The following is a 27,950-nucleotide window of genomic DNA, read 5'->3' as shown; positions in this document are numbered from 1 at the left end:
TATTGTCAGCAAGTGCTGTGGCACTGAGAAGTCCTTGCCTCCAGCTCTGCTTTTTATTTTTTATTTTTTTTCTGGAGTGGACCCATGTTATTCTGCCCCACATCTCTGACCATAGGACTCAGTGTTTCAGATAAAATAGGAAGATGCTAACAATGTTCCGTGTCAGAAGACATGGTTCTGCTTAAACTCAATTCCAGGTAAACAATGTTTGCCATCTAAGTAGCTGCACTTTGTCATCTATCAAAATCTAGCTATTGCTAATTTTGTTTTGTTAGCTTTTTAACCATGTTTTTAAAGCTGATGTAGGCAGTGACTTAAAAAAAAAAAAAAAAAAAAAAAAAAAAAAAAAAAAAAAAAAAAAAACCCAAAAACCCAACCTTCTCTGGATGTGGGGGACCAAGACTGCTTTTTAGTATCCCAAGATGGCAGGGCCACAGTTCCAGAAAGGTAGCCATGTAAGCTTGTTGAACTTTAAAAGTTACTGATGATTTGAAAACTAGGTTGATTTGATTTTTATGTTCATTGTGTTATAATAATGTGGTTTGAGTAAGAATGGTCCCAATAGGCTCATATTTGAATGCTTAGTCGCCAGAGAGTGGAACTGTTTGAAGGAATTAGAAGGTGTGGTCTTGTTGGAAGAAGTGTATTAGTGGTGGTGGGCTTTGAGGTTTCAAAAGCCTATTCCAGGCCCTCTTTTCCTCTCTGCCTGCCGATCAGGATGTAGCTTCTGAGGCTCCTGCACTATGTTCCATGCCATGATAAAAAACAATAAGCATAAAAGGAAGGAAGCTGAGAGTTGCCTTGGTTGTCAGTCATACTTCATAGCAATAGAACAGTGGTTAAGACAGATACTATTTGGAAGTTGTCTATCCCATTCTAAATTATTTAAATGAGTTAGAAGTACTCGGTGAATGTGGAAGTATGAGCAGTGCTTTTCTGAGGTTTGTATCAGTATAAGTTACCCTAGTCGCTCTCTGATCACTGTATCATAGTACAGATTACACATTATCAAAACTTTAGTACATTTTCATTAACATATTAATAGCATAAGCATATAATGGTTCTTGTTAGCATTTCCCCTCCCAGGCATAAAAGACACTGTTCATATTCAGCCCTCCCTTTTGCCAGGATTTCTTTTCAAGCATGTTTTTGTATTTTAACTTCACCCAAGTAGAATAATTTTTTTCCTGTTGTGCATATAATAGGATTCATGTAGTTAACTAGTCCTGGTGTGGATTTTTTAATGGTGGGGACTTCATTCATATAGTTGCAAGGTAAATTTGTGCCATGTGCCAGATTCCACAGAATACTCATACAAACGTGACCCAGTTGATGTCGCAAGGAAAAAATGGAATCAGTGAGTAGCTTGTGTGTATTTTCCTCTAATAGTTATTTCTGTGATTTTATTTGGAGAAGATTGTCTTTTTTTTTTTTTTTTTTTTTTTCTTCTCTGAAGACAGGTTGTGGGGACTGATCAGCAGATAAATAACTCTGAAGACAGGAGTTAGTAATTCAGAGTTTTATTTAATCACACTCAGTCGCTGGAGTTCTTGGATTGATGAAACAATGGTCAAAAGGTAGTAAATCTTTAGCACTGTCATTTTAGTCTCTTCCTGTGTCTTGAGTTCCTATTATTATTGTATCCTTAGCCTGGTGTCTTGCAGATGTCTCACATGGGGAAACCCACAGGTGCTTTATTTCAGAGTTTTCTGCCCAGACAGTAGTCTCTGACCTTAATAACCTTAATCAAATTTGCAGAAAGTGTGCCAGAAAGGGTCCTCCCAAACACATTCCTTATGGTTCTGAGGAGACCTCAGTGCTGGTCTCTCTAAAGGGTTCTCCCAACATGTTCCTCCTCCTGGTTCTGAGGAGATCTCAGTACTGGTCACTCTTCAGCCATCAGAATGTAAACATACACATGTTAACTGCTTGTATGTAGTTTTCAGTGATGTGTGGAAGTTACTTTTATTGAATATTTCATGTTGTCACCATGCAGAGATCTTGCAGTCCAGTATGCCCTCATCTCAAATATGAGCAAAACTGGGTGCCAGCGTATGAGTATGAGAACTTGTGAATGTATGAGAACTTGCGAATGTATAAAGGTTTTTATTTGCATTTAAAATGCTTAAGCAAAAACCTTCACTCTTTCTGTTTTTGACCTCTGTACATTGTAGAGTTAACTAACGTGTGACTGGGATGACTGAGGTACAAGGGGTCTCGGGTCACCAGTAGTGTGCTGCTCCCAACTCCACACATGAAGACAGAAACTAGAAATTAACATTTTATTTGAATTTTTGCTTTCCTCACTGGCAAAGGTCAGGAGGGTTTCCCTGGTCCTAGTCTAGGAAAGTCCCCTCCCCATCATCCTTTCTGACTGAGGCCTGAGTGAAATATTTTAAGTAGAAGGGCTTTGGCAACATTAAATAAGAAAGGGAATTGAGGGGCTTTCAGGACAGTGGTGATTAAGAATGTAGAATAAGGGATGTCCAAATCATGTTATAAATGAAGTACACAAGACTCCCTGGTGCATGTATGGTTAAGTTCTTATTTGGTATGTAATTATACCATTTGTTTGTTCCTTTTAGGGTTAAGATATGGACAGAGGTGAGAAACAGGATAGGCACAAGCCCACTTCCCCCAACCCAACCAGGACGTTGTAACACAGAAGGCTGCTTGTGTGGGATGGAGAGGAGGCTCAGCTGCACATAGGTCAGGATGATTGGAAACTCCTGCCTTGGTACTGAGCATGCTTCCCTGGTTGGTGCTGCCTTTCTCTAGCCTGCTTAGGCTTCTGCCATGTGTTCTTCCATGCTCAGTGAGTTGGAATTGGTTTTGTCGGGAAGGAAAGCCAAATAAAGGAAAAGGAGTGCTTTCATGCTTCATGTGTGATAGTGTGTAGTGGTGGTGTCAGGAAGTTATGTTTTCGTAAGTGTACGTAGTTAGAAGCTGACTTTCCTCACTGAACCAAAAACAGAAAAACCAACCAAGCATGCACACATACACACACAAGAATAGGGAAGAAGATGAAATGGCAACTTCGACTGGAAGCTTGGGTGTGCTTCTTGTTACTTTCTAGCTTAAGACCCAGTTTACTGTCTTAGAGGTATCTGAGGTTCCAGATGATGGGCTGGTGTAATGTTCTTAGACCTTGAGTGTGCTGGAGGCCCTGAAGTAGGAGATGAACTTGTAACAAAAGCTCACAATGAAGAACCAGATGTTCCGAGCCATCTGAGACCTTGCGATGAGGAGGCGCCAGATGATAAGAAACAGGGCAGTGTTAAAGAGGTAGTGAATGTTCCGGAGCCTGAGGGACAGAGACAAAAGCACAGTTAAGACTGCACCTGCATCCAGCTGTTACCCAAAGTATAAAAGTATTCTTGTCTGTGACCAGCAAATACCAAGTCCTCAGAGCCCGTGGCATGGCTTGGTGCTCTTGCTTTTAACGTCTTTTGTTTCCTATTCTTGAAGTACCAGGTTTCCCTCATATTTTCACAGCTTATTACTCTTCTCCTTACTTCTCTGAAGCTCTTGCAATCATGATTCATGGATGAACACAATGTTTTCGAAATCTTTCATTATTGAAAACCCTCTCTGACCAGTGAGACTGCTAAGTGGTTAAGTGCACTTTTGGAGCAAGCCTGGAACTTGAATTGCAACTCATGTAAAGGTCAAAGGAAGGAATTTGACCCCACAGAGTTGTCCCCTGTGCTCCACAGGCACCATGGCATGCACATCCACACACCATGCACAGCAGTTTAAAAATGATCATTGTCTTATCAGCTGGAGTGAACTTGGAAGCTTGCTTTTCAAGTGTTCTTCCTTTTAGCGGTCTGTCTTTCCATTTTTACCATCTGCACTACAATCTTATCTTTTGCAGGAATCATGACCTGAATCCTCTTAACTTGTTTGTCAGGAAATCTGACCAAAGTAGGAAGGAGCTGTAGGAATTGAAGAGTAGTTATGTGATTTTCCTAGTTTTGTAGCATGACCTGCCCTTTGGGTATTCCTTAGGTCATACTGTGGTAAGGTGCACAAGAACAGAAAGCTTGGGCTCAAGCCTGGCTCTAGTATTTGTTTCGATGAGCTTTTGTTGTTGTGCCCTAAATACTTCCTGTGCTAATGGGCTAACAAAAAGAACACCCACCTTGGGAGTGAAGGTGAGGTCTAAATTAACAGTGTGTATTATAGGATGGTATGGAATGCAGCAGGGTCTGTAATGCTCAACAAGTGTGAATCCAGTCTCATAATAGCTGCTGCATAATTGCTGAGTAATTTAATTCAAACACATTCTAGTATGAAGCCAGTCAACAGTAGCGTCTCACAGATAGATACCAACGAATGTGCCTACCTTCTTAGGTGTTGCTTTGCTTTGGGAATACCAGCCAGATCCTCTTTCAGTAGATACTTCTTAACCCCCAAAACATAATTCTCAATGTATTCAAGCCAGTTCAACTGACGCACATCAAAGTTGAATACCTGGAAAGCAAGAGAGATGGGCTGCCAGCATTGCACTGCCAAGCAGTCACCTTGTCCATTGTGGGTACCCAAAGCTCATCAATAAGGCTAGAATTGCTGGCCAGTGAGCCTCAGGGACCCAGATGTCCCCACCTCTCCACTGCTGTTATCAAGCAGGCAGTGAACATCCAATCACAATCCACTAACCAGTTCTCTTAGCTGCACTGAACTTGTTTCCTGTGAGTGCTAACATTATTGTCTGGTTGTTTTAGGGGGAAAAAAAATCTCTGTATACCTGACACTCCCCCATCATCTGGTCTCATAATTCTGAGTTCCCATTGTGCTCTGGAGTTAGAGCCATACTTACTCTCTGGTCTTCAGGACTGAGCTCTGACAGAAGCATCTCCGTGTTGTTTGTGCTCCATTCCCAACTGTGGTTGATGAAATACTCCAGCATGGAAATGGTTTTCAGCAGCCGGTTCATGAGCTTCAGCATCCTGAGGGAAAGACCAGTTAGGACTGGTGCTGTGCATGCTGCCCACTACCTCTTCCTGCACAGGGGAGGGTGGCTAAGTGTCCTTAAGGAAGTCACTTGTGCTGGTGAGCTCATGGCAGTAACACCAGCACTCAGGAGACCAAGGCAGGAAGACGGTCATGAGATCAAGACCAGCCTGGACTACTTAGTGAAATCAAGTCCAGTAAAACTGTAAACAAATAAAAATGTGCCTCTCTCCCTCCAAATTCTTAAAATACTTTTTTTGAGCTCCTGGATCATTTGTCTCTTGGCTGGTTTACAACAACAATTTCTACCATGAAGCTTTTGTGTTCATCTTTTATAAAGTACCTTATACCATCCTTCATGTGAGTGAGTCCCAGCAAACATCTAACAAATTGCTCATTCTCGCTAAAATCTACTTATGGTACTAGAAGGGTTTTTATAAATTTCTGTGAAAGTTAGAATTCTTATTTCTTCTCCTCACTTTCCACTTTGCCTAACAGTGTCCATCAGACATTTACATCCTCCCAAGCACCTACCTCTCTCTCATCAGACATTGCAAAACTAAGCTAGTCACTCGCCTGAAAGGATTACAGTTTTTGTTTTTCAGTTTGAGTCAGATCTTTAGAAAGCTAATTTCTTTTTATCACATGTTTTTAAACTTGTAAAACTGAAAATAGGACCTCAGGTCTTAGTATAAAAACTTTAGGCAGCCTTACATTATTGAATTGTAATTCAGACTTAAGGAAGAAAAACTTAATATTCATAATCTACTGTTAGATGCAGTGCTGACACTTCTAGAAAATACCAGCTGCTGATTTTCACAACAGCCTTGTAGGTAGCTCTTTGCCTGCACTTTTCTGAATATGGTTCATAAGTTTTAAGAGTGTCAGCATTTAAACTCCAACCAAGTTCTGACAAACCCCAGAGAACTTCTCTTGTAGTCCCTGTGTCCTTCGCTTACAATGGCGTGCCCATGGTCCATGAACCAGCTCTTCTCTAGAAACCTCTTAGGACTGTGAATTAGCCAGAATTTACTCATACTAGCTTTTCAGAAAGGTTATATTCATGCCATGTAGGAAATGCTCCAGGTAGGTCTCTGCATTGAAAGTGTGGTTAAGCTTAGCTTGGTTCTGGAGTACAGTCCTGTTACAGATTGTGACGCTCTGGGAATCTGGTAGTTCCCATCAACTATTGAAAGAATTTCATGGGAATTTCTTGTTCGGGAAGTAGATTTAAATAGTCTAGGAACAGTAGTTGTACAGTGTATCACTGCCCACAGAGTGTTAATTTTTAAAGCAACAAAATTGTTATTCTCAGGTAGAGGCCTTTTGTACATAAAACAAAAAACATGTAAAGAAAAACTTAGAACTTAGTCACAACAGTGGTTATTGTGTTCTGCGCACCTTTATGTCAAATACATGTTCTCTACCTCCCCTTTTACAGAAGAGTTAGAATTCAGAAAGGAAGTATATTTATGGCTCATGGCTAAATTAGTGAAGCCAAGATTTTTAATCCTGGCTCCCAACTTGATGATGTAATATCTTACAGTGACCGGCCTTATAAAAGCCATAAAAGGATTATTTTGGAGCCAGTGATGGATGGTTCAGAGGGTAAAGGTGCTTACTGCCAAGTCTAACAATCTGGGTGCAATTTGTGTTCAGAACATACATGGTAGAGAAAACCAACCTCCCTACAAGGTGCCCTCTGATCTCCGCTCCTGTGCAATGATAGTATATACACAATAAATAAATGTAAAAATATTAATTAAAAATAATTATGTCACAGAAACAACTCATTGTCCAATCCAGTATAGTTTAGTTACTTCCAAACAAAACTAATATTGATCTTTTTGTGTGTTTGTTTGTTCCTGTTTCTCTTTTATTCACCAAACCTTGCTTTATGTAGGCACCTAGAATTTTTTATGTTTTTCTTCTCCCATTCATATTGGGGGAAATTCACACAGATGTTTTCCACACAGTCACAATGCCTCCTTATGTGGGTGAGTAAAGGTAAGTGAGCCACACGGCCTTTGTATTGGTGTTTTCTGTGCTAGTCCAGGGAGTGCTGAATGTCAGAAAGGCCTCCCACCTCAGAAAGGGTCAGTCCTGTTCCTGTTCAGACTGTGATTCCAGGAATCTCCTTCTGTTGAATGTGTTGTGGAGGTAGCAGGAGATGTGTTTTGTCACTGTTGGGTGGTGACAGAGCTGGCTTTGCTTGGCACCTTGTCTGTCTGTCTTTTCATCACTCTAGGTGTCAGTCAGTGAACCTAGTTTGCAGTAGGGGCTGTGAGGTGGCTATCTGTACTTCCTTCCTTGGTCACTTCCTGTTAGACCAGTAGTTCTCAACCTTCCTAATGCCCAATTCTTTAATGCAGTTCTTCATGTTGTGGTGTCCCCCCACCCCAATCATAAAATTATTTTGTTGTTAGTTCATAACTGCAGTTTTGCTGCTGTTAAGAGTTGCAAATGTCTGTTGTGACCCACAGGTTGAGAACCACTGTGTTAGACTATGCAGATTCTGCCCTTGGCTTCCCTTTCAGTGACAGAGTTTTTAGCCATGAAGTGTGAAGATGAAAATGGGACCATCATTAGTTCTTGACACAGGATGGCCACACAACAAGCAGTGAGTGAGGCTCGTGTCATCATTGTATGTGTGTGTGTGACAGACATTTATCTTCTTTAATCCTCAACTGCAGAGAAGATTAAGGACTTTGGGTTCTATGCACCGATACTATTGAAACCATTGCCCCAGCTTCTCACCTGGGTTTCCGTCCAGTAAGCCTCAGATAGAAGTCATAGATGATGGCTGGGGCCCAGTGGCTGACGGCGTTCCAGTACTGGATGGAGAAATTGTTGGTGGTAAAGTCGGCATTTGGCCTTCTGAAAGCACTCTCAAATGGGATCTTTTCGATGGTCGCCAAGACCTGTAATCCTGGAACCAAAGGAAGTGCTAAATCTCAGAGAATGTAAATCTATTATCTTCAAGCTATCTGCAGTACAGGATGACAAACCATGTTTGCTGTATAACATCAAGAATCTGAGACCATGAAGATTTTTATGCCAGCCATAAACCTACACAGTTAAGCAATGTGACTGCACTAAGAATGGACTTTTTTTTGGGGGGGGGGGGGTTGTTGGGGATTGAAACAGGGTCTCATTATACAGCTGTGGTTATTTTGAAACTCACTATGCAGACCAGGCTGCCTTGAACTCAGAGAGATCCTCTTGTCTCTGCCTCCCAAATACTGGGATTAAAGGAATGCACTACAAAGCCTGAACTTTTCTTAAAACACTTACCCACAAATAATTGAGGAAATTTCTTATTCAGTGTGAGGATAGGCTATTCAAAAGTATGCATATCTATTCAATTCTGGATTTTCACGTCTCCTTTGAAAGGCCTGCAACTGAGGCTGGGAGAACCCTTTGCAAAGCTATCAGGAAAGTTTTTTGGCAGTTACCTTTCTTAAGGTTAAATGTTCTTAACAGAGGTTTGCATAAAAGTATAAAGATGGTGTTCCTTGGGTGGTTCACTTAAGATACCACAGAGACTTTATAATTGTCTTCATTTTCATATTATTTAGAGTAGCTTATTTTAAATTTTTAATATTTGTAGATATAATAGTCTCTTTGAGAACATTCATTTAAATTCAATTTTAACTTAATTAGATCTTTTTCAAACAATGAAGTTTATTATTTAATTATGATGAAGTTATCAATTATTGTGGTAATTTGATTATTGTCATCTGTCAAAAGATACCAAGAAATCAACATGTAAAATAAACATGTTTTTGGTTAGCTTTAACTCAAAAAGGAGAAAGTTAACTGAAAAACTGTCTGAATCAATTGATAAATGGTCTGGATCAGACTGGCCTATTGGCATGTCTTTAGGGTATTTTCTTGAATTTTTAATTGGATACAGGATGGCCCAGCCCACTGTGGGCGGCACCATCCCTTGTAGGGTGGTTTGAGTAAGAATGGGCTCCATAATGTCATACATTTGAATGCTTAGTCATTTGGGAGTGGTACTACTTGAGAAAGAATAGGAGGTGTGGCCTTGTTGGATTGGGTAACTCTTAGTTGGGGGAACTGTTTCACTGGGGGTGGGATTTCAGGTTTCAAAATCCCAAGCCAGGTTCAGTGCCTCTTCCTCTTCCTGCTGCATGCAGATCCATATGTAGAACTCTCAGCTCCTTCTCCGGCACTGCTTGCATGCTGTCATGCTTCCTACAGTGATGATAATGGCCTAAACCTCTAAAACTGTAACCAAGTCCCAATTAAATGACTTTTTAAAAAAAAATATATATATAAGAGTTGTTGTGGTTATGGAATCTCTTCACAGCACTAGAACAGTGAGTGACAGCTGGGCAAGCAGTCTTGGATTATATCAGAGAGCTAACCATAGCCTGTGCAGAGGAGCAAGCATCATTCCTACATGACTGGATCAGTTGCTTGCTCAGAAGTAATGCTGTATAGAATAGCAACCAGGCCTGCCTTCAAGTTTCTGCTTGAGTTCCTGCCCCAATGATGGACTGTAACGTAGAGTATAAACAAATCCCTTCTTCCTCCAAGTTATTTATGGTCAATGTGTTTTATCAAGGCAAAATAATATGTAGTGAATGTTCACACTTAACAGCTATAAAATTGACCTCTTGATATACCTGCCCTTTCCTGATACATTTGACAGCACCTTTAAATGATAATTTGTTTTTTTCCCCCTTTTCAATAAGTCAACCAAAACCGTTGGAGGTATCTTGATCTTCTTTGTTCAGCAACTCTTATAACACTGAACACCAGAATAATTGGCCTCCCCCTTGAAAAGTATCCACCTTCACCGTTTGCATTGTTGTCATGGGTAGGAGCTGTCTCTGTAGGTTATATATTGGGATAGACTCACCATTGGACTCTGCTGTGGCTCTTGTGCCCCAGTAGTTTGATCTTCATACAGCAGCTAGGGTGAGTCTTTGAAAATGCTACTTAGAATGTTACTTCATTTTACAGAACCCCTAATAGACTCTCTTATTTGGAGGGAAGCAAAGCCCTTATTCCAGTTGGTAAGACCTTTTAGCATCTGCATCTTCTTACACAGAGAGAAAATGTTATGGAAAATGGGTAAAGCCTTGCAGGATCTGCCTGATCCCCACTCCTGCGGCCATCCTTCTAGGTTCATTTGCTACCATTTACCTCTAGTTGCTGCTCAAGACAAGATGGCCGTCCTGTCCTTGAATATGAATAAAGAGCTGTTGTACTGGTGGACCCTTCAGCCTACGAGACATCTCTCAGCTGTCTTATGACAAGCACTCACTGCCTTGGGTCTCGCCTGAGATATCACATTACCAGAGCTGTTTCCTTGACCTCCACATAAGAAATCATCCTTCTTACCTCAGTCTATTGTTCTTCAAGCACTTAACCATATCTGATGTATAATCTTGCTTTTGTCCCTACAGAGACCTTGAGAAGGGGCTGGCAGGCAATTGGAACCCAGTGAATACATTTGAACTGAATGAAAGAGTAACTCAGTAATATATAATAATTTCTATTTCCTAAGTCTATCGACTTCTTAGCTACTTCACTGTGGTCTTATTTCACTGTGGTCTCATGTCACTAAAACAGATTTTTCCTTTTAGATCATTTTAGTTGTTCAAACTAGGAAATGATTATTAGCTGGCTATAAGATCAATATACTAGTCAACCTCATGTCGTCCCAGTAACCATTCGAAAATGTATTTATTTATAAAGATACCATTAATTATTAACAAAATGTATACATCTCCTAGCTCCTCGGTATAAACCCCATAAATGTTTAAGAACTATATGAAGAGATGAAGTTTGTTTTTCCTTGAAGGGCATTGGAGACAACTGAATGGATGTTACATGTCCACCTATCTGGCTGTCAGTTATTCTGCATGATATTTAAAACTACAAATGTTGAGCCTATGGTGACTTTACTAGTGGTTCCAGCTGGAAGCACTTGGATCACTTCTAGTAGCCCTGTGGTGAGGCATAAATGAGTTTCAAACCAACCAAACTTGAATTAGTGAACAATGACATCCTAATGTGCTGTGTTATGCTTCTTGTGTGGACGCTTGGCACATATCTGCTGTGGTGTGAGGGGAGGGTAAGCATGTATGTACAGTATTTATCATTTCTGGAAAGGAACTTCTCAAGTTACAGCCTATCTTACAAGAAGCTGTGGCACCTGGCTGTTCTGCAGCCATGACACCATTACTCCTCAGATGGTATCCCTGAAGCATGTAGAGTAAGTTGCTATTGTAACACAAAGGGGAGATGTGTCACTGGGAGTTCAAGCCTTCACTAACCTGTTATCATTAGGTCTTTAAATCCATTTCCAAGGGTGTTGGGCAAGTAGATTTCAGCCCTTATAAGTAGAGATGATGTGGTGGTTTGAATAAAAACGGCTCCCATAGGTTCATATATTTGAATGCCTAATCACCAGGAAGTAGCACTTTTTGAAAGGATTAGAAGAATTTGGAGGTGTGGCCTTGTTGGAGTAGATGTGGAATTGAAGGAAGTGTGTCACTGGAAGTGGGCTTTGAGGTTTCAAAAGCCCATGTAGGCTAGGCCAAGGCACATTCTCCCCCTTCTCACTGCCTGCAGATCAGGATGTAGCTCTCAACTGCTTTTCTGGCACCATGCCTACCATTGCTTGCTGCCATTCTCCCCAACATGATGTTAATGAACTAAGCCTCAGAAACTGTAAGCAAGTCCCAGTTAAATGCTTTTATTTAAGAATGGCCTTGGTCATGGTGCCTTTCACAGCAATAGAACAGTGACAAAGACAGAAGCCAATAGAGTTTGTATAGTATGGGTTTCTTAAAGCAGAGACCACTCGCTTCTATAACCACATAGAAGTTTCCTTGGCATTACCTAAGGTCTTTGATCAAAGACTCTGGCTTTATTTTTTTTTCCACTGGTGACTTATATTTTCTTTTATAAATTAGTGGTAGAAAGATTACTCACACAGAAGAGAGACAGGAGACCTGGCTTCACCTTCATTTTAGGGACCAGCTAGCTCTGTTTATCCAAGGAGCTTGTTTGATTTTTCTGGGCTTCATGTTTGTTAAGCACCCCAGATTCTTTTTAAGGTCCTTTTAACTGTAATCACCTCTAATTCCATAAAATGAGAGTTTTCAGGAAGGAAAGAATTTTTAAAAATACTATAGCCTCTAAGCTCTTTTTGAAAATGACCTTATTTTATGTGTAGTTGTGTGTATATGTATGTGTTTCTGTATGGGTATGTGCACATTCCCTGAAGCTCTAGTTACAGGCAACTGTGAGTCAACTGATGTGGGTGCTGGCAATCAAACTGGACCCTCTGCAAAAGCAGTACATGCTCTTAACTGTGGGCTGGTTCTCCAGCCTGAGTATACACAATCTTATTTGTATGGGTGGGATCTTAGATATCTTCCACTACTGATACAAAAACAGGTATCTTACTACTTTGAAATTTGGAAATAAATTCTGATTTAGAAATGTGATGTAAATAACTAGATTTATGAAGAAAAGAACTTGATCATAGATAACTTTGTGTTTGCAACTTTGTGAGTACAAATGACACATTGTATGTGCTCTGAATGGGAATTAGACCAATACAACTAGAGAGTTTACAGTCTCAGACTGTGGCAAGAAAACCAACTCCCTAGGCAGTAAAGGAGCACAGCACACCATTGGTTGATTGGTTAGGCAGATCCCTAGATATGTGAGATCTGTTACCAACAGAACACTTTTAGGGTCACAGGTACTGTACAGTTAGGAGCAGACAGCTGCAGAACCGAGGTGGACTGTGGTGTGACCTTGCTAAGTCTGCCACTGTTTATCTGCATACTTAGAAATGGAGCAGAGGGAAAGGGCACAGGTATGTGGGATGCTGATTGCCACCAACACTGTTTATCTTTGCCAACTTTGTTTTTAAAACCTCCTGTCAGACTTTTCATTCCATGTAATCATGTAATCTACATGTAACCATACATGTAATCATGTATTCCCACAAACCATTTTTTTATATCACTGTATACCCTTGTTAGCTGCAACACATTAACAATTAGCAGAGATTTTTCTCTCTTTATGGTTTTGTGTTGGCTTCTTCCTCAACTGTGTTCTTGGCTGCAAAATACATTCTCTTTTCTCCCAATTCAGGTAGTTATGTGCTTACATAGTTAAAGACACTTACCCATTTCATACCAGTTACAGGGATTGAGATTACCAGATGTGGAATGGTAGATTAATGTTGACTTAGGCCTGGAGGGAAAGATCAAAGTTAAATAAATACGACAAAATTGATAACTAATGAAATATAAAGGAAAATAGCATTGAGGTTTCAAAAATTTCTGTGTCTTCTGTAATCTACACAGTACTTTCAGATTCTGCAGTTCTACACAGTACTACCCAGTTCTTTCCTTGAGTTGATAGGAAAAATGGAAACGACAAAGTACACACGTTGATATGTCACATAGCTGTGGAACACACATGCTTGATTTCACATGAGAAAAACATCATTTTCCTTGTCATGTATGACAAGGCAGAGCCACATGCATACAACCTTCTCTTGGTGCCAACAATTTCCTGTTTTATTTCTTGGCATTTACCAGCAACTAAGTAGTGGTTCAATAAAATAGACACCGTGCTGCCATTTCATCAACTAATATTTTAGGGTGTTGAATAGGAAGACAACTTTTTTGGTTATTCAAAAATTCCATGGTAAGTTGTTTAATGGCAAGTTACTTTATGACCCACCAAGTATTAATCAGTTTTCATGCCCCTTAGCTGGTATAGGAAGGTACATTGGGAATTCTGAGATACTGAACAAACATCCTATTGTTTTGGAGTCTTGTAGATGGAAAGAGTGACTGGCATCAGCTTCCCCGTCTCTCACGGGCTTGCATAAATGTGCTTACCTATGAACTGCAGTGTACCATCCTACTGCTATGGTGAGATTAACAACTGTGTCAACTGGAATCACATCTGCCACTGCCATGGGAGTCGCTTTTATGGACCGAAGAAATCCTTTCCCAGTCTGCTCAGGAGAGAGGGGGCATAAAATATAAACCAGATGTAAAGTCACAGCCCGGACTAGTCACTGTGTGTGGGACTTAGTCACTGTAAGAATTCATCGGCAGATGGGCACATTTCTGTGCACGTGTGTGCATGCCTGTGTATGAGTGTGTAAACTAGCTGCTGTTCTTTGTGTATTAAAAATACAATGTGGAGTGGGTGAAATTTGAGTCAGCATGCTGGTGTGCACTAAAATAAAACTGGTTCTAGCCCCATGTTTAAATCATGTTTATTTCCCATCTAGACTGTTATAGAGAAAGCAGTGAAAGCAGTCAAGGAGTCAGTGAATTATGCATTCCCACAAGCCCATGGGCCCACAGGCCTCCAGACCCACAGAGTTGTCTATTTTAGTGTTAAGGATTGCATAATCTTTGGGATAAGGTTTTGTTTTATTTTTTTTTTTTTTTTTCTGAGATGGAGCGTTATGTAGCACAGGTGGGCCTTGAACTTCTAATTTCTCTGCCTCTCTTTAGTCTGGGGTTTCAGGTATGAGCTGCCACACACACTCAGTTTATAAAGTGCTGGGCATCAAACCCAGGGCTTCAAGTACACTAAACCAAGCACTCTACCAACTGAGTGACATCCCTCTTGTGGCTATTCTTTTTACCATATGCCTGATTGCTCCATTAGTCCAAGCCATTAATAAAGCAATGAAAATAAAGTACCTTCCCTTTATGGCAGCAAAAGGAAATTTTTTGTTATGCAGACATCTCCAAAGTAAAACTGAATAACAACTGAGCATGTCAGTCACCTCTGTCCTGATGATAAAAGCAACTCCCAGCAGCCTCATCTTCCAGTTTGTAACTCTAGATCAGCTGCTCCCTTTATTGCCACACATACTTTTGCATCAGGGAAGCAGGAGTTCTCTATTCCGAGGGGTTACTTTCTCATCTTTGTACTTACCGCAATAATGAGTCCACTGGGTCCATTTAAATTATCAACCCAACCCTGGAAAGAAAGATCTTTGTTGGTTACACGTTTCAGAAAGTTGTTATCCTTGGACAGTCCAGTCTGTTTATGTGGGGTAGAGTGCGTGGGGATGTGTATGTGTGCATGTGTGCACACCATTTGTAATACTAATTGGTCATAAAGGACAGGAAAAGAGAAGAAAGGAAGAGGGGGAGAAGGAATGAAGGGATGAGTAAAAAGCGAGTGTATAAAGGAGCAGGAAAAGGAGGAGAGGGTAAGGAGAAGGGCATGAGGGAGGAGGGAAAGGAGGAGTGTGTAAGGGAAGAGGAGGAAGGTGTAAGGGAGGATGAGGGTGTAAGGGAGGAGGATGATGTAAGGGAAGAGGAGGAAGGTGTAAGGGAGGATGAGGGTGTAAGGAAGGAGGAAGAGAAGGAGGAGGAGGAAGAGGACAATCGGAAGTTGGTTTTTAAGGCACCTGGCTTGAAGCAAAGCAGGGAAAGTGTTGGGCTCACCGGGAAAGGCTCCTGCCAGGTTGCTCCCACTATGGAGGGCCTGACAATGGCCACGTTCAAGTTTCCGCTTTCTTGCTGCACTACGACCTCTCCCAAGGCTTTGGTGTACGTGTAGGTGTTGGGCCGGTCCCCAATCAGCTTGGGAGTGATCTCTTCAATGATAGAGTCATCTAACCACCTGAAGGCAGAGAAAAAAAATTTTTTTAGTAATATCCACTGTACAATAGGAGAAGAAGAAAACAAACACAGCTAGTCAAATAAATCTTCCACCTTCTGGCTTGAATTCTGAAAGGCAGAACCATCTCAGGGTCACAAGGACAAGTGTGTGTGTTCAGATCACCCCTTCTCCATATACCTTAGTTAAAAGCCTGCTTCCTCCCACCCAGACACCTGATTATGTAATTTGCTGCATCACATGTAACCCAGGAGCCCGTGTCCCAGCGCAGGGTCTCCTCCAGGCTGTTTCTTTTCATCAGGATTGTTCAGTGAAGTCATCTTGTACCAGTTTTAAACCTCTACTTTTTAACTTTTAAAATTTCAGTGTCTTCACCATCAAAGAAGCTACATTTGGCAGACTTAACAATATCCTGACATAGTGTGAAGATCTGTTTAGAATCTCAGCTAAAAACTTGATGACTGTTGAGGGCTTCCAATGATTCTGGCGTTAGCTGGAGTGAACCCAGAGCTCTGCAGAAGCACCAACAGCACAGCTACTGAACACTGATCAGTGCCGCTTGGGGGTGATAGGCGTTACCCAAGCATCAGCCTAATTAAAAACATGCCAGAGCCATTGTAATAATCCCATCTTTATGACACTTCTCTAAGAGAGCATTATTGTCATTTAAATATGTGGTGCTTCTTTTAGGTAGCAGGGCTATTTGGTTAAATTGTTGATATAATAATGTAAAGATGTCAGGCTGCCTGAATACATTCATGTAAGTCTTTTAAAAATATTTTAAAATTATATTTATTTATCTTGTGTGCGTGCAGGGGGAGAGTGTGCATTTGCCACAGAGTTAAGAGAACTTGTGGGAGTCAGTTCTCTCCTTCTATCATGTGGGCTCTGGGGATTGAATGCCAGTCGTCAGGCTTGGTTGACAGTCTTGACAGCCATGTTCATGCAATCCTTAAACGGTTGTGTGCAGTGCATTCATTCTGATTTTATAGGAGAAAGTACAACTGTACTATTTTGATTGTAGGAAACATTATCCCTCTATTCCTATGACAAACTGCTAAACACTGTGTCTGATGGTAAGATCTATTCAGAGTCATGACTATGAATTTCAATCACTCTCACTGACAGTGGGGCAGAATACAAAGACTGGCCATAATGGTTTCATTTTCTTTCCTTTGCTTCTATTAGTGCTGAATATAACATGGACACACAAATGCCCTGGGGTTGAATGTGGAAAAGTAGAGAAAATCCCTAGAATCGAAACAATTCCAAACACAGAGAAATAGAAGATACTAAATTTTATATGAAATATTAAGTTTGTATAAAGTACTTGCCATGCAAGTGTTGAATAGTAGAGTTTGGAGCCCCAGACCCCCTATAAGCCAGTTTGTCAGCCTATCTGTAACACCAGCACAGGGAGGCAGAGAGACTCACTGGAACAAATTGTACAGCGGACTAACCACATCAGCAAGTTGCAAGTCAGCAGAGAGACTCTGCCTTGCAATACCATGGAAGCTATTGAGAGAGACAGATATTTGGCATCAACCTTGAGCTGCCATATGCTTTCACATGTGTATACACACATCTGTGTGCTCACATGTGAATATACATGCATGCATACCATACACACATACACAAGCCAAGAAGAACTAAGTGACCACAGGAGAACTGAATGATAGATTGGGCAGTCACCTAGGCAGTCTTGATAACCCTTGTTATCTAAGGGAGATCGATTTGCATGCAACCTATGCATATCCTAATGTGTATTTAAGTCATCTCTAAATTACTTACTATATTGAGCATAATGTAAATGCAATGTGTTTGTTGTATTATTTATGGAATAATGACTGAGTACAATATTTAGATTGGCATTTGGTTGAGTGTAAAGACAAAAAGTCACAGATACAGAGGGTAGCTGCTCCAGTGTCACCTCCTCTCATTTGTAGGTAATTAACCACCTACAAATCAGTGAATTAACTAACCTGAGACCATTTTCCTACACCAATACAGACTACAAAAAAAGTTTAATTTCAACAAGGCTGCAAGGAAAAACAAATTCAGGAGAAAATCAGAACCTAGCAACCACAGGGAGTCAGTGTCACACAGAACAGCTGCTCTCTACAAAGGGTCATAGCTGAGGGCTCTGGGGAAAGTTAGCTTGTCTTACAGAGTATTGGTTCCATAAATGCCTAAGGATGTGGGTATGAGTGCCTATTGCACTGATCAGAAGGCTTGTCCTTACTACTCAGTTCTGTGTATCCATTCATCTTCCCTTCATTTTTACTCACGAAAGATGGCTGATTAGATCTGTTCTAAGTCCTGGGTTATCACGAGGACAAGCACACACATATGCAGCTATAAATGAACCAGTGCAACATATATCTCTTGCTCTTCTACCCCCTATCTCATTCTCAGAGCTAGGAATTGAACCCAGGGCTTTGCACATTCACTTTCCATGCCCAGGCCAGTGGTGGTATTCTGTTTTAATAAAGCAAGCACAAAGAGGGTTTAAAGTAGCCTTTCTTCTACTGCCTCACTGATGATTTTCTGTCCCATCTTGTCCCCTTATGGATTTGGAGGGGAGGACAGTGTGACAAATGCCCATCCACCACTGACTGAGGTCCTCTCTTGTGTTCAGTTACAGCTCTCTGCTATTCTCTTTCCAATTAGTTCTTCAAAACCAATTAGCATGGAAAAAAAAAGATGTTGCATGTATCAACATACATTTCTGAAATTAACAGAAAGTCCCACACTGTGTCTGAGGGCGTGTTTTGAACCCACAGCTCTCCAGTTCCAAAATTTGACTTCACTTCATTCCCATGAGCCCTCAAGTTACTTAAGTTGCTTCAAAAGAATCATAAAGCCATTAAAGATTGTAGCAGGAGGTGTACGTCTGATACAGTTAACACAACACAGGCTCTTCTAACTTACGCCATCCTTTAATATTATGGAATGAATAGCTTCATTGTTTGTATGTAGTTGCATGACATAGGGAATGTGTTTCTCCTAATTTATCTTCTGAAGGACAGATTTTAAAGTATTTGGAGGAAAGCTCTCCCGGAGAGAATGGTAGGAAGTCCGTGATGACCTTTCTCAGCCTCTCTAGTCAGGCTGTTTGTTGTGTCTTCATGCTTCCGTGTTTGATATGTGTGTGATTCTAGACAGTAGCCCAGAGAGTAGATATTCCAATTCTTTATTCTTGTGTGTCATCATCTTTCTGTCCCTGGGATCCTGCTTCCTTAGTAGAGGGTACCCCATGTGCTCCTTGCGAGGGGTCACTTTCTATACCATGTAAGGTTTAGGAAAGCAGGGATGGATGGATGGATGGATGGATGGATGGATGGATGGATGGATGGACATACAAAAGAGCAAGTAGGTCAGGTAGGAAAGTGTGTCCCAGCACAATCCATCTACAGAACATCCCCTGCTGGATGTTGGAAGAATTAGATTCTTCACCAAACCTGTTATCCCCTGGCACTGTAGCAACTGACTTATAAAATTGGCTCATCGTTGCAACTGTAAGGTAGGACCTGTGGTAGTTAGCCTCTGGGTCTGTATCTGAGGGGTTGTGTTGACTGTGTTGCTTAAGGTGGGAAGACCCATTCTTAGGTGGGAAGGACCAGGCCCTGGGCTTGGTTCCTGGGCAAACAAAACAAAAACAGAAGACAACAAGATGAGCAGGAAAATTCCTGTTCCTTGTTTCCTGACTGTAGACTCACTGTGGCCAGTTCTCCTCTGCTCCTTCATCCATGGCTTCTCTGTCATGCTGGACTATGCCCTAGAACTCTGAGCCCAAATATGCCCTCTCCCCATAGGCTGCTTTTGTTAGGTTGTTTTATCAGAGCAACAGGAAAGTAACAAAAAGGGGCCCTGGGGGCTCAGAAAGACTGAAACAGTCAGGGTAAAACAATTCACACAGATAACAAGTTATTGGCCATGACCCCCGTCAGTCCAATTCCAAAAATCCTCTCCTGATCATTTATACTCTATTATCTAGTGATGCTAAGAAGCGGGGAACACATTTGTAGCCCAGTGATTCTGTAGCTCTATACTTAACAAGATTTTTCTCTAGGGATTTTTCAGGCTTGAGACTATAGCTCAGTGGAAGGGCGTTTGGTTAGGATGCACAAAAACCTGGCTCCAGTTCCTATATATCAACTCCTAGTACACACACACACACACACACACGCACATGCACACGCACAGACACACGCACAGACACACGCACAGACACACACACAGACACACACACACACACACACACACACACACACACACACACACACCAAATGGAATTTCTATTTTCCTTTCCTTCAGCAGCGTATCTCTTACTATAAGAAGGGACTGGCAGAGAAAAGTAAAGCATTTTTCCAAAGCACTTTGCTTTCCAAGTTTACAACCTCATAACTTCATTAACAACCCCAGAGAAACCACCGGCTGCTGCCCAGCCCCTCATCTGATCCAACTTACTCCATGGAGTCAATGATCTTTCTTGGCTCCACAGGGCATGGGTAGATGACTTCATCGATGTGGCTCAGGTTGCAGTTAGAAAAGGCAGTGGAGATGTGGATGAAGGCTTCCAGCTTTGGCATCTGGCTGGCCATTAGCAGGAGCTGCTGGGTGGCAGTGACGTTCAACTGCACAGCTTCTCTGGAGAAGATGAAGTAGAAGGAAGCTGTAGTGGGAAATTTCCACGAAAGTTGGGAGGAGCTAAGGCGAGAGGAGTAAGGAGAGGAAGAGGAGGAGTAGGGAGAGGAAGAGGAGAAGGAAGAGGAGGAGCTGGAGGGACAGAGAAGTAGAGCCATGGAGGATCACGCTCAGGTCTAGGATGGTCTAGGGTAACAACTGATATCTAGGTTAGTTAATTGGGAAACATCTATAATTATGTGGGCATCTTGTTGATTGAGTATTACCAAATATATAAAGCCTTTAGATAATCTTTAAACGTTAGAGTCTTCATTTACTTCGGATACCACATGGATGGTGGGATGGTCTGGGCTCAACCCAGCCTTGTGGAGACAGCATGGAAGATTGGCAGAGTCATCTTCCACACTGGTGTCTTGTGGGTGGCAGGGCCAGTGTCTCCAGCCGCCTGAGCTGTGCTGGCAGCAGCAGCAGCAGTGAGAACGCGCTGCCACTCACTCGTGGCCTTAGGCCTATCCTAGTTGGGAACATGGTGACTCCGTACATGTGCCGCTGTTTTAAACATCTCCTTCAACAGGAAGCAGTAAAGACACTCAGCATACCTGGTGAACCACACTGTGACTGTACCTTCTTCAATGACTAGCCTACCACACTGTGACTGTACTTACCCTGGTGGTTGATATATCAGACTTTTTAACTTGTGTATGTGCAACGACTGTACCTACTTCAGTACTAGGTAGATGGCTGAGATTTTGGTGGTACATCATGAGACAGGTAGGAAAAGGATGGCCCATGACTTCATAGATCTGTGACATATGAAATCATAATGTGCCCTCTGGTGTGTAGGAACCTCAGTCCAAGTCACTGAAGCACTGTCAATACTGTATCTAGAGGTTATATGACTCTAATCAGTAAAACAGATGAAAAACATGGTCCTTTGAATTTACTAACTGGCTCCCATAGGTGGCCCTTGAAAGAACAAAAAACTAACAAATGAAGACTCTAACTCAAGAAGATGGAAAATACAAATAACATGGAGGGAACTAAGAGTGGTTATTTGGAATAACAGTGTAAGCTGTTGTAAAGATCCAGGCCAGCCATGAAGATTGATGCCAAATCTTAAACTGTAGCCAACACTGTAGAAAGCTGTATAAACCCAGTATAGGCAGTAATATAGCCAGCATTCACTCAAGGGACACATGCTTTATCTATCCAGCATCAGGAAACCTAAGCTAACTCACAAAGAGAGAAACTATATCATCATGCACACATTACTGTTAAGTATGTGCCCTTATGCATGTGTGCATCTGGATGTAAGTACCCACAGAGCCCAGACTTTTTGGATACCCTAAAACAGAGTTACAGGCAGTTGTGAGTCATATGATATGGGTACTAGGAACCAAACTGAGGCTCAGCTTGCTCTTTCTTTCTTTCTTTCTTTCTTTCTTTCTTTCTTAGCAAAATGAAATTACATTTTACATCCATTTTCCACATAAAAAAACTTACTAATGAAATGATAAAAGATCACACGTTTCAAGTTCTATCCAAAGCCATAACTAATGAGGAACAGCTGGGAATATTACCTTTCAGGATAACAAAGATACCTTCAGACATTGCCAGTTAGTCCCCGATGTTACTACAAGGAACTATCCCATGATTGGAGAAAAACCAGTTAGTAAATGGATGTAAAGCAGTGAAAGCCCAGTCACAAAAGTTGCTGTAAAATTTTAATATGATATATTTTGGAAAATAAACAAAAGAAGCTAAAAAAATTAGAATGCAGGTAATCCATTCAGTAAAACATCAACTAAAAATTATGGCAAAATACTAAATATTCTACATCTAAATGAAAACTGGGCAATACAATGGCCTGAGAGCACACATGCTTGAGCATCTGGACTTACAGAAGTCATTCGTGGATACATAAAACCTCGTAAACTCCATGACTCAAGTACAATGGAATATGTGGAAAGACATTTTTATTGAATGGGAAGGATTAGTGTTTCCAAAATGTTAATTTTTTCTAGATGAATCTATATGAAGATAACTTGGAAAAATTACACTACATTTAAATAAGTAGCCCCACAGGAGAATAAGGTATTTCTGTTTTAAAATGTAAGGTTCCTTTGAATACTAATGCCCTAATCAAAATTATTTTTTTAAATGGTGTGATATTTTCTGAGAAAGCTTGATCAATGGAAGAAGCAGTTTTAAGTAATTTAGGACAAGAATTTTGTCTGAAATAGATTGAAAAACAAACCCCCTGATAAGCATTGTTTGAGAACTAACCATCTGTCAGAGAAAAAGACAGCTACTGTCTACATAAGCAGTTCATTATTTCTGTAGAAGTTCCCTGGCTATCCCTGTTCATAGTCAAGCATTTAAAATGAGCTGGGTGTGGTGGCACACACCTTGAGTGCCAGGGCCCAGGAGGCAGAGGCAGGTGATCTCTAAATCCCAGGCCAGTCTATTTTATGTAGTGAGTTCCAGGACAGCCAGGGCTCTGTACAGAGAGACCCTGTTTCAAAATAAATGAATAAATAATAACTAAATTAATGAACTAATAAAAATGTTTCAAACAGACCAAAGATCCAAATGTAAAAACAAAATTACAACAATAAATTCAATAAGTTGTGAATACACAATGGGGTAAAAAGACAAAGGGAAGCTGAAATAAGCTGAGCATTATAAAAGATAAAGTCAATATGTGGACGCTTCCAGGTAAGCTTGAAATCACACACACAAAAAATTCAGTTCAAAATAAGAAAGCAAGATGGATAGGCATTTCACAAAGGAAATTATCAATAAGCATTTAAACAAGCCAAACTTTCTAATCATCAAAGAAATAAAGAGAAATGTGCAATGCCATGTCTGCTGTCATTTCCAGCAGTACTAGACAGGGTACAGAGACTCCTAGCAGGACACCCGTTCTTTGAAGTTATGTCTGCATAATGGCAGAAGCAGGCAGAAAGGTGAGCATACATGCGTGCCACAGTAGACTATCACCTCTGCACGCTGGGATGTGGAGACACTCTGAAGATTCTTTGTATGTTTCTTCTTAAACTTTGTATGTTTTGTGGGGTTTCTTTTCTTTTCTGATTCTTATTTTTACAGATTCCATGAATTCTTACAGAGAGAGAGAGAAAGAGAGAGAGAGAGAGAGAGAGAGAGAGGAGAGAGAGAGAGGAGAGAGAGAGAAAGAGAGAGCAAGAGAGAGAAAGAGGAGAGAGGGAGAGAAAGAGGAAAGAGAGAGAAAGAGGAGAGAGAGCAAGAGAGAGAGAGAGAAGAGGGAGAGAAAGAGCAGAGAGGGAGAGAAAGAGGAAAGAGAAAGAGGAGAGAGAGTGAGAGAGAGAAGAGAGAGAAAGAGAGAGAAAGAGGAGAGAGAGCGAGAGAGAGAAGAGAGAGAAAGAGAGAGAAAGAGGAGAGAGGGAGAGAAAGAGGAAAGAGAGAGAAAGAGGAAAGAGAGAGAAAGAGGAGAGAGCGAGAGAGAGAGAGAGAGGGGAGAGAGAAAGAGAGAAAGAGGAGAGAGGGAGAGAAAGAGGAAAGAGAGAGAAAGAGGAGAGAGAGGAGAGAGAGAGACAGAGAGAGAGAGAGAGAGAGAGAGAGAGAGAGAGAGAGAGAGACTACACTAGTATGGGGAGAGTTTACCTCAGATGTGCATCAAAGCGCACTGTGGCCGCACAGTGAAAGACAATATTGGTGCAGGACAGAAGTTCTTGCATGTCTTCCTTGCTGATGGCAAAGTCACGCTGGTTGAGGTCCGCAGAGATGGGTCTGATCTTCTCGTGCACATTTGGACAAACTTCTTTGACTCTCTCAAACAGCTGAAACAGAAGTCCACATGCCAAATGCCTCGTTAATGCCATAAAGCCCTGCTTTGCACAAGTGCCTTTTATTTTAGCACTCAAAACCTGGTTTACACAAATACTAGTATTTTCTTTGAAGGTGTCTCCACTTTCTTTCACATATTAGGTGTAGTTTGGATCCTAACTCCGGGGAACATCTGAAAGAAGCCATGTATAATATCAGTCGGATGCATATTTTAAACTTTACCCTGGACATGAAGGGGTGAGTTTTATGTCAACTTGACAGAAGCTAGAGTCATTTGAGAGAAGGTAACATCAATTGAGAAAATGCCTCCATAAGATCAGGCTGTAGGCAAACCTGTAGAGTGTTTTTTAAATTAGTGATTGACGAGGAAGGGACCAGCCTATTGTGCATAGTATCACCTGGCTGGTGGTCCTGGGTACTATAAGAAAGCAGGCTGAGCAAGCCATGAGAGCAAGCCAGTAAGTAGCAGCCTTCCATGGCCTCTGCATAAGTTCCCGCCTCCGGGTTCCTGCCCTGACTGTTTTCAGTGATGGACTATGATCTGGAAACTGTAAGCCAAATGAACCCGTTTCCCTCCCAACTTGCTTTTTGGTCATGGTGTTTGGTCCAGCCTGTTTTTGATAAGATGGAATTTTCATACAGCATCCATGGAGATAAACGTCTGAAACTGTTGAGAGTAAACAAAGTCAGTCTTTGATTTTTAAACATAAAGCAATATCAGAGAAGGTCTCTTTTGTCACCACACTCTGAAGACTGTATGCTCCTTGGTTCATAGTAGCAGACTCTTTGAGAAATAAAACATTAAATCTCGGCTTTGGATACAGCTCAGTTGACAGGGAGTGCTTGCCTTCCATACACAGGCACATCAGTGATCCCAGCTTTAAAGTTCAAGGCCATATTTTTACTTAGCCAGTTTAAGGTCAAGTTGGACTGCATGAGACACTATCTCAAACCAAACCAAACCAAACAAAAACACCAAAAAATCCAAGTAGTCAGAGTAAATCATATTGCATTTGCGTCAGGCAAGAGCATATTCAAAGACATCCTTGGAGCTGGGTGAAGATGACTTGGAAAAGGACATAGTCCTACAGGCATCCAACAAGTCCCTGAGTGTCCGTTTTCTACATGGTAGGGCTGGCCCATCAATAGGTGTCATTTCAGTTCTGAAAACAATTAGGAAGTTGGGTTGGTCCTCAATGTTTTGTTTTGGCATTTGGGATAGATAAGATTGATTTAAATGTCCTGGATTCATTCTGGCTCTTGGAGGCAGAACTTTAACAGTTCTGATCTTAATCATAAATATGTTTTTACAGTCAAGTGTATCATAAATATGTTTTTATTTATATGTTTATTTATGTGTCATGTGTTTCCCAAAGATAATTCTTTTAGTTGTACAACAACTGTATGAGTTTGTGTGAAATGTTTGCAATTCCTGCCTTTTTGTAACTGAGTTTATATGAGTCTCTTTGAATCTTTAGGGTATAATTTTTATTCATTGTTAACTTGTTTGTAGTTTTGTGGACACTATGACTTTGGAGAGGAGCATAAGATGGGCATGGGGGCAGATTCATCACCCTGTGTATCACTTTTGAAAGAGTTCAGAGCCAGAATGTGGACTCTTCAATGAAGGGGGGACCCCCATGCCTCATTTGGGTGGGCATTTACAAGGAGGTTTGGCTTTATTTTCTGGGCATCATAGGATATAATCTTCTTTTATAAAAGCCTTTGATCTCTATTGCTTCTATTGACTCTCTCTCTTCAAACAAAACTATGTTATCCAGTCCTAGTAATACACCAGTACTTGTTTAGTTAGTACTTTTATTATGAACGGGAAAATGGTGAGGTCTTTAAGCTAAAGGGCAGACTGTGGACCTTCCAGACCACTATAGTGAAAGAAAGACTAAGGAGTTTTCAGGTGTGGCGCTGAAACGCCAGGGATGTTGGGTGTTAGGTCTAGTCCAGTTCCAATTAAGTTTATATAAATCATACTGAAGAACTTATGAATCCAAAATATAGTGAAGCACATACCCACAGACACGCATGCACACATGAACTCACACACACACACACACACACACACACACACACACACACACACACACACACCAGGCCCTTCCTCTTTGCTATTTATTCCCAGAAGCTGCAATGGGTCAGTCTGGAAGTTTTTAACTGCTTCAGTGAGGACCATTGCTGTTACACTGCACAGCAATGTGGTGTGACTGTGTGGTTCGGACTGCCTGGAAGGTGTAGAAGGTTGCGAACCAACAGTTGTGAGTTGAATTGTGGGCACCTGTGCTTAGTACCAGCATCTAACGGCTATGATGGGTGACACACCACAGGGGCATATCCAGAACTGTGAAAATTCTGCGAAGACATCAGGCCTGTCATCATGTGGGGTTGGGCTAAACCCCCATCCTGTTCTTTGTTCTTCATGTAACAAGAGCAAGGTTGAAAGTTCTCTGGGCCTTTATTTTTTTGCATATTTACTTAAGATGCCAATCATGAGACTGTATCATCCCATGACCTTAGAGAATTAGAGATTCACTATAAAAGGCTATTTTTGGAAACAGTCTTTCACTTGTCAGAACCTCAGTTCACTTTTTATAGGAATCTACAATCAGTACTAATGGTGGCATGTATTAATCATCTTTTTATAGTGGTTCCATAGTGTGCTTTGAGAATCTGTATGTGGGCAGGAAAGAGTTAGCCTGGAAGATGGAGACCAAACATAGATTGTTTCTAGGCTCTAACAGGACCATGTTGAAGGGAAAGGTGCTGATTGACAGGCAGACTCAGCACGTTGGCTTCTAAGACTTTGTCACCAAGGAAGCAGCTCTGAGAGGAGGAGCGTTTTGGTTCTCAGAAGAGCCTGCCTTTCAGCTTTGCTGTGTCACCTCCTTGGCACAGATCACATAGCCTGGGGGAGAGGACAGTTTTCTGGGATTAACGTCTTATCTGCGACATAAGAATAAACACTTCACAAGAACTTCTAAGATTAAATATGATAACAAGAAAGTTTGTGTTTGACATAGCACCTGTCACTTAATGGGTCCTTAAAAATGGGAAGCTCTTTCTGGGGGTTCTATTGTTATTTCCCAAAGCTGTCAAACAGGGAATGCTCTCTCTCTCTCTCTCTCTCTCTCTCTCTCTCGATCCCTCTCCTGCCCCCCTCACCCTCCTTCCCTCCTCTCCTCTCTTCTTTTCCTCTCTCCTCTCCCTCCTCCCTCTCCCCTCTCCTCTTCCTTCTCCTTTTCTGCTCCCTTCCCTCTTCTCTCCTCCCCTCCTCTTCCCTCCTCTCTTCTTTTTCCTTTCTCCATCCTCTCCCTCCCCTCTTCTCCCTCCTCCCTCTCCCCCTCTTTTTTCTTCCTCTTCCCTCTCTACTTCTGCTCCCTCTCCTCCACTCCCCTCCTCTCCCCTCCTTTCCTCTATCCTTCCTCACCCTCTCCTCTTTCTCTCTCTTCTTTTTTCTTTTTCTTCCCTCTCCCCCTCCCTCTTCTCTCCTCTCATGACCCCCCTTCACTGTATTGAACAAGTGCTCTCTGATCTTAGTAGCTGTCAAATTGGCATAGTGTCTTAAATCAAGCTGTGCTGTGTGAGCTGAGGTCATGGCTGTGAGCTCTGCTTGCCTCATCATCTTCTGTATTCCAAAGTTTATTCACCTCAGGGACAACTAACAGCTTATTGAATACTTTCTGTTTTCCATGGAAGTTTCTATAGTTTCAAATGTAACATGCCAGATGACAGGTTTAGCTTATAAAAATACAGCATAATGCAGTGTGTGAGCCCACGCCTCTAATGCTAGCATTTGGGAGGCAGAGACAGGAAGACCTCTGAGAGTTCAAAGACAGCTTAGTTTA

General features: G+C 41.4%; 1 protein-coding gene across 3 annotated transcripts in view; it reads right to left on the bottom strand.

Annotated features, from left to right (window-relative positions):
• Positions 1-1,506: 1,506 nt before the first annotated feature.
• Far2 (fatty acyl-CoA reductase 2) overlaps positions 1,507-27,950 on the bottom strand; it is a 102,834-nt gene continuing 76,390 nt past the window's right edge. For all 3 annotated transcript variants that reach the window (XM_034511617.2, XM_076940913.1, XM_076940914.1), the window contains exons 3-12: positions 23,911-24,086; positions 20,089-20,268; positions 15,444-15,621; positions 14,926-14,970; positions 13,866-13,984; positions 13,142-13,209; positions 7,714-7,885; positions 4,823-4,952; positions 4,349-4,476; positions 1,507-3,304 (exon numbers count right to left, since the gene is read on the bottom strand). In XM_034511617.2, the coding sequence (XP_034367508.1) occupies positions 3,142-3,304; positions 4,349-4,476; positions 4,823-4,952; positions 7,714-7,885; positions 13,142-13,209; positions 13,866-13,984; positions 14,926-14,970; positions 15,444-15,621; positions 20,089-20,268; positions 23,911-24,086 (1,359 nt within the window). In that variant the 3' untranslated portion in view covers positions 1,507-3,141. The remainder of the gene's footprint in view (positions 3,305-4,348; positions 4,477-4,822; positions 4,953-7,713; positions 7,886-13,141; positions 13,210-13,865; positions 13,985-14,925; positions 14,971-15,443; positions 15,622-20,088; positions 20,269-23,910; positions 24,087-27,950) is intronic.

The sequence above is a fragment of the Arvicanthis niloticus genome, chromosome 9, assembly GCF_011762505.2.
Source record: "Arvicanthis niloticus isolate mArvNil1 chromosome 9, mArvNil1.pat.X, whole genome shotgun sequence".
In the NCBI taxonomy this organism is placed as follows: Eukaryota; Metazoa; Chordata; class Mammalia; order Rodentia; family Muridae; genus Arvicanthis; species Arvicanthis niloticus.
Note: the sequence above shows the minus strand (reverse complement) of the source record. Positions and strands in the feature narration are given on the sequence as shown.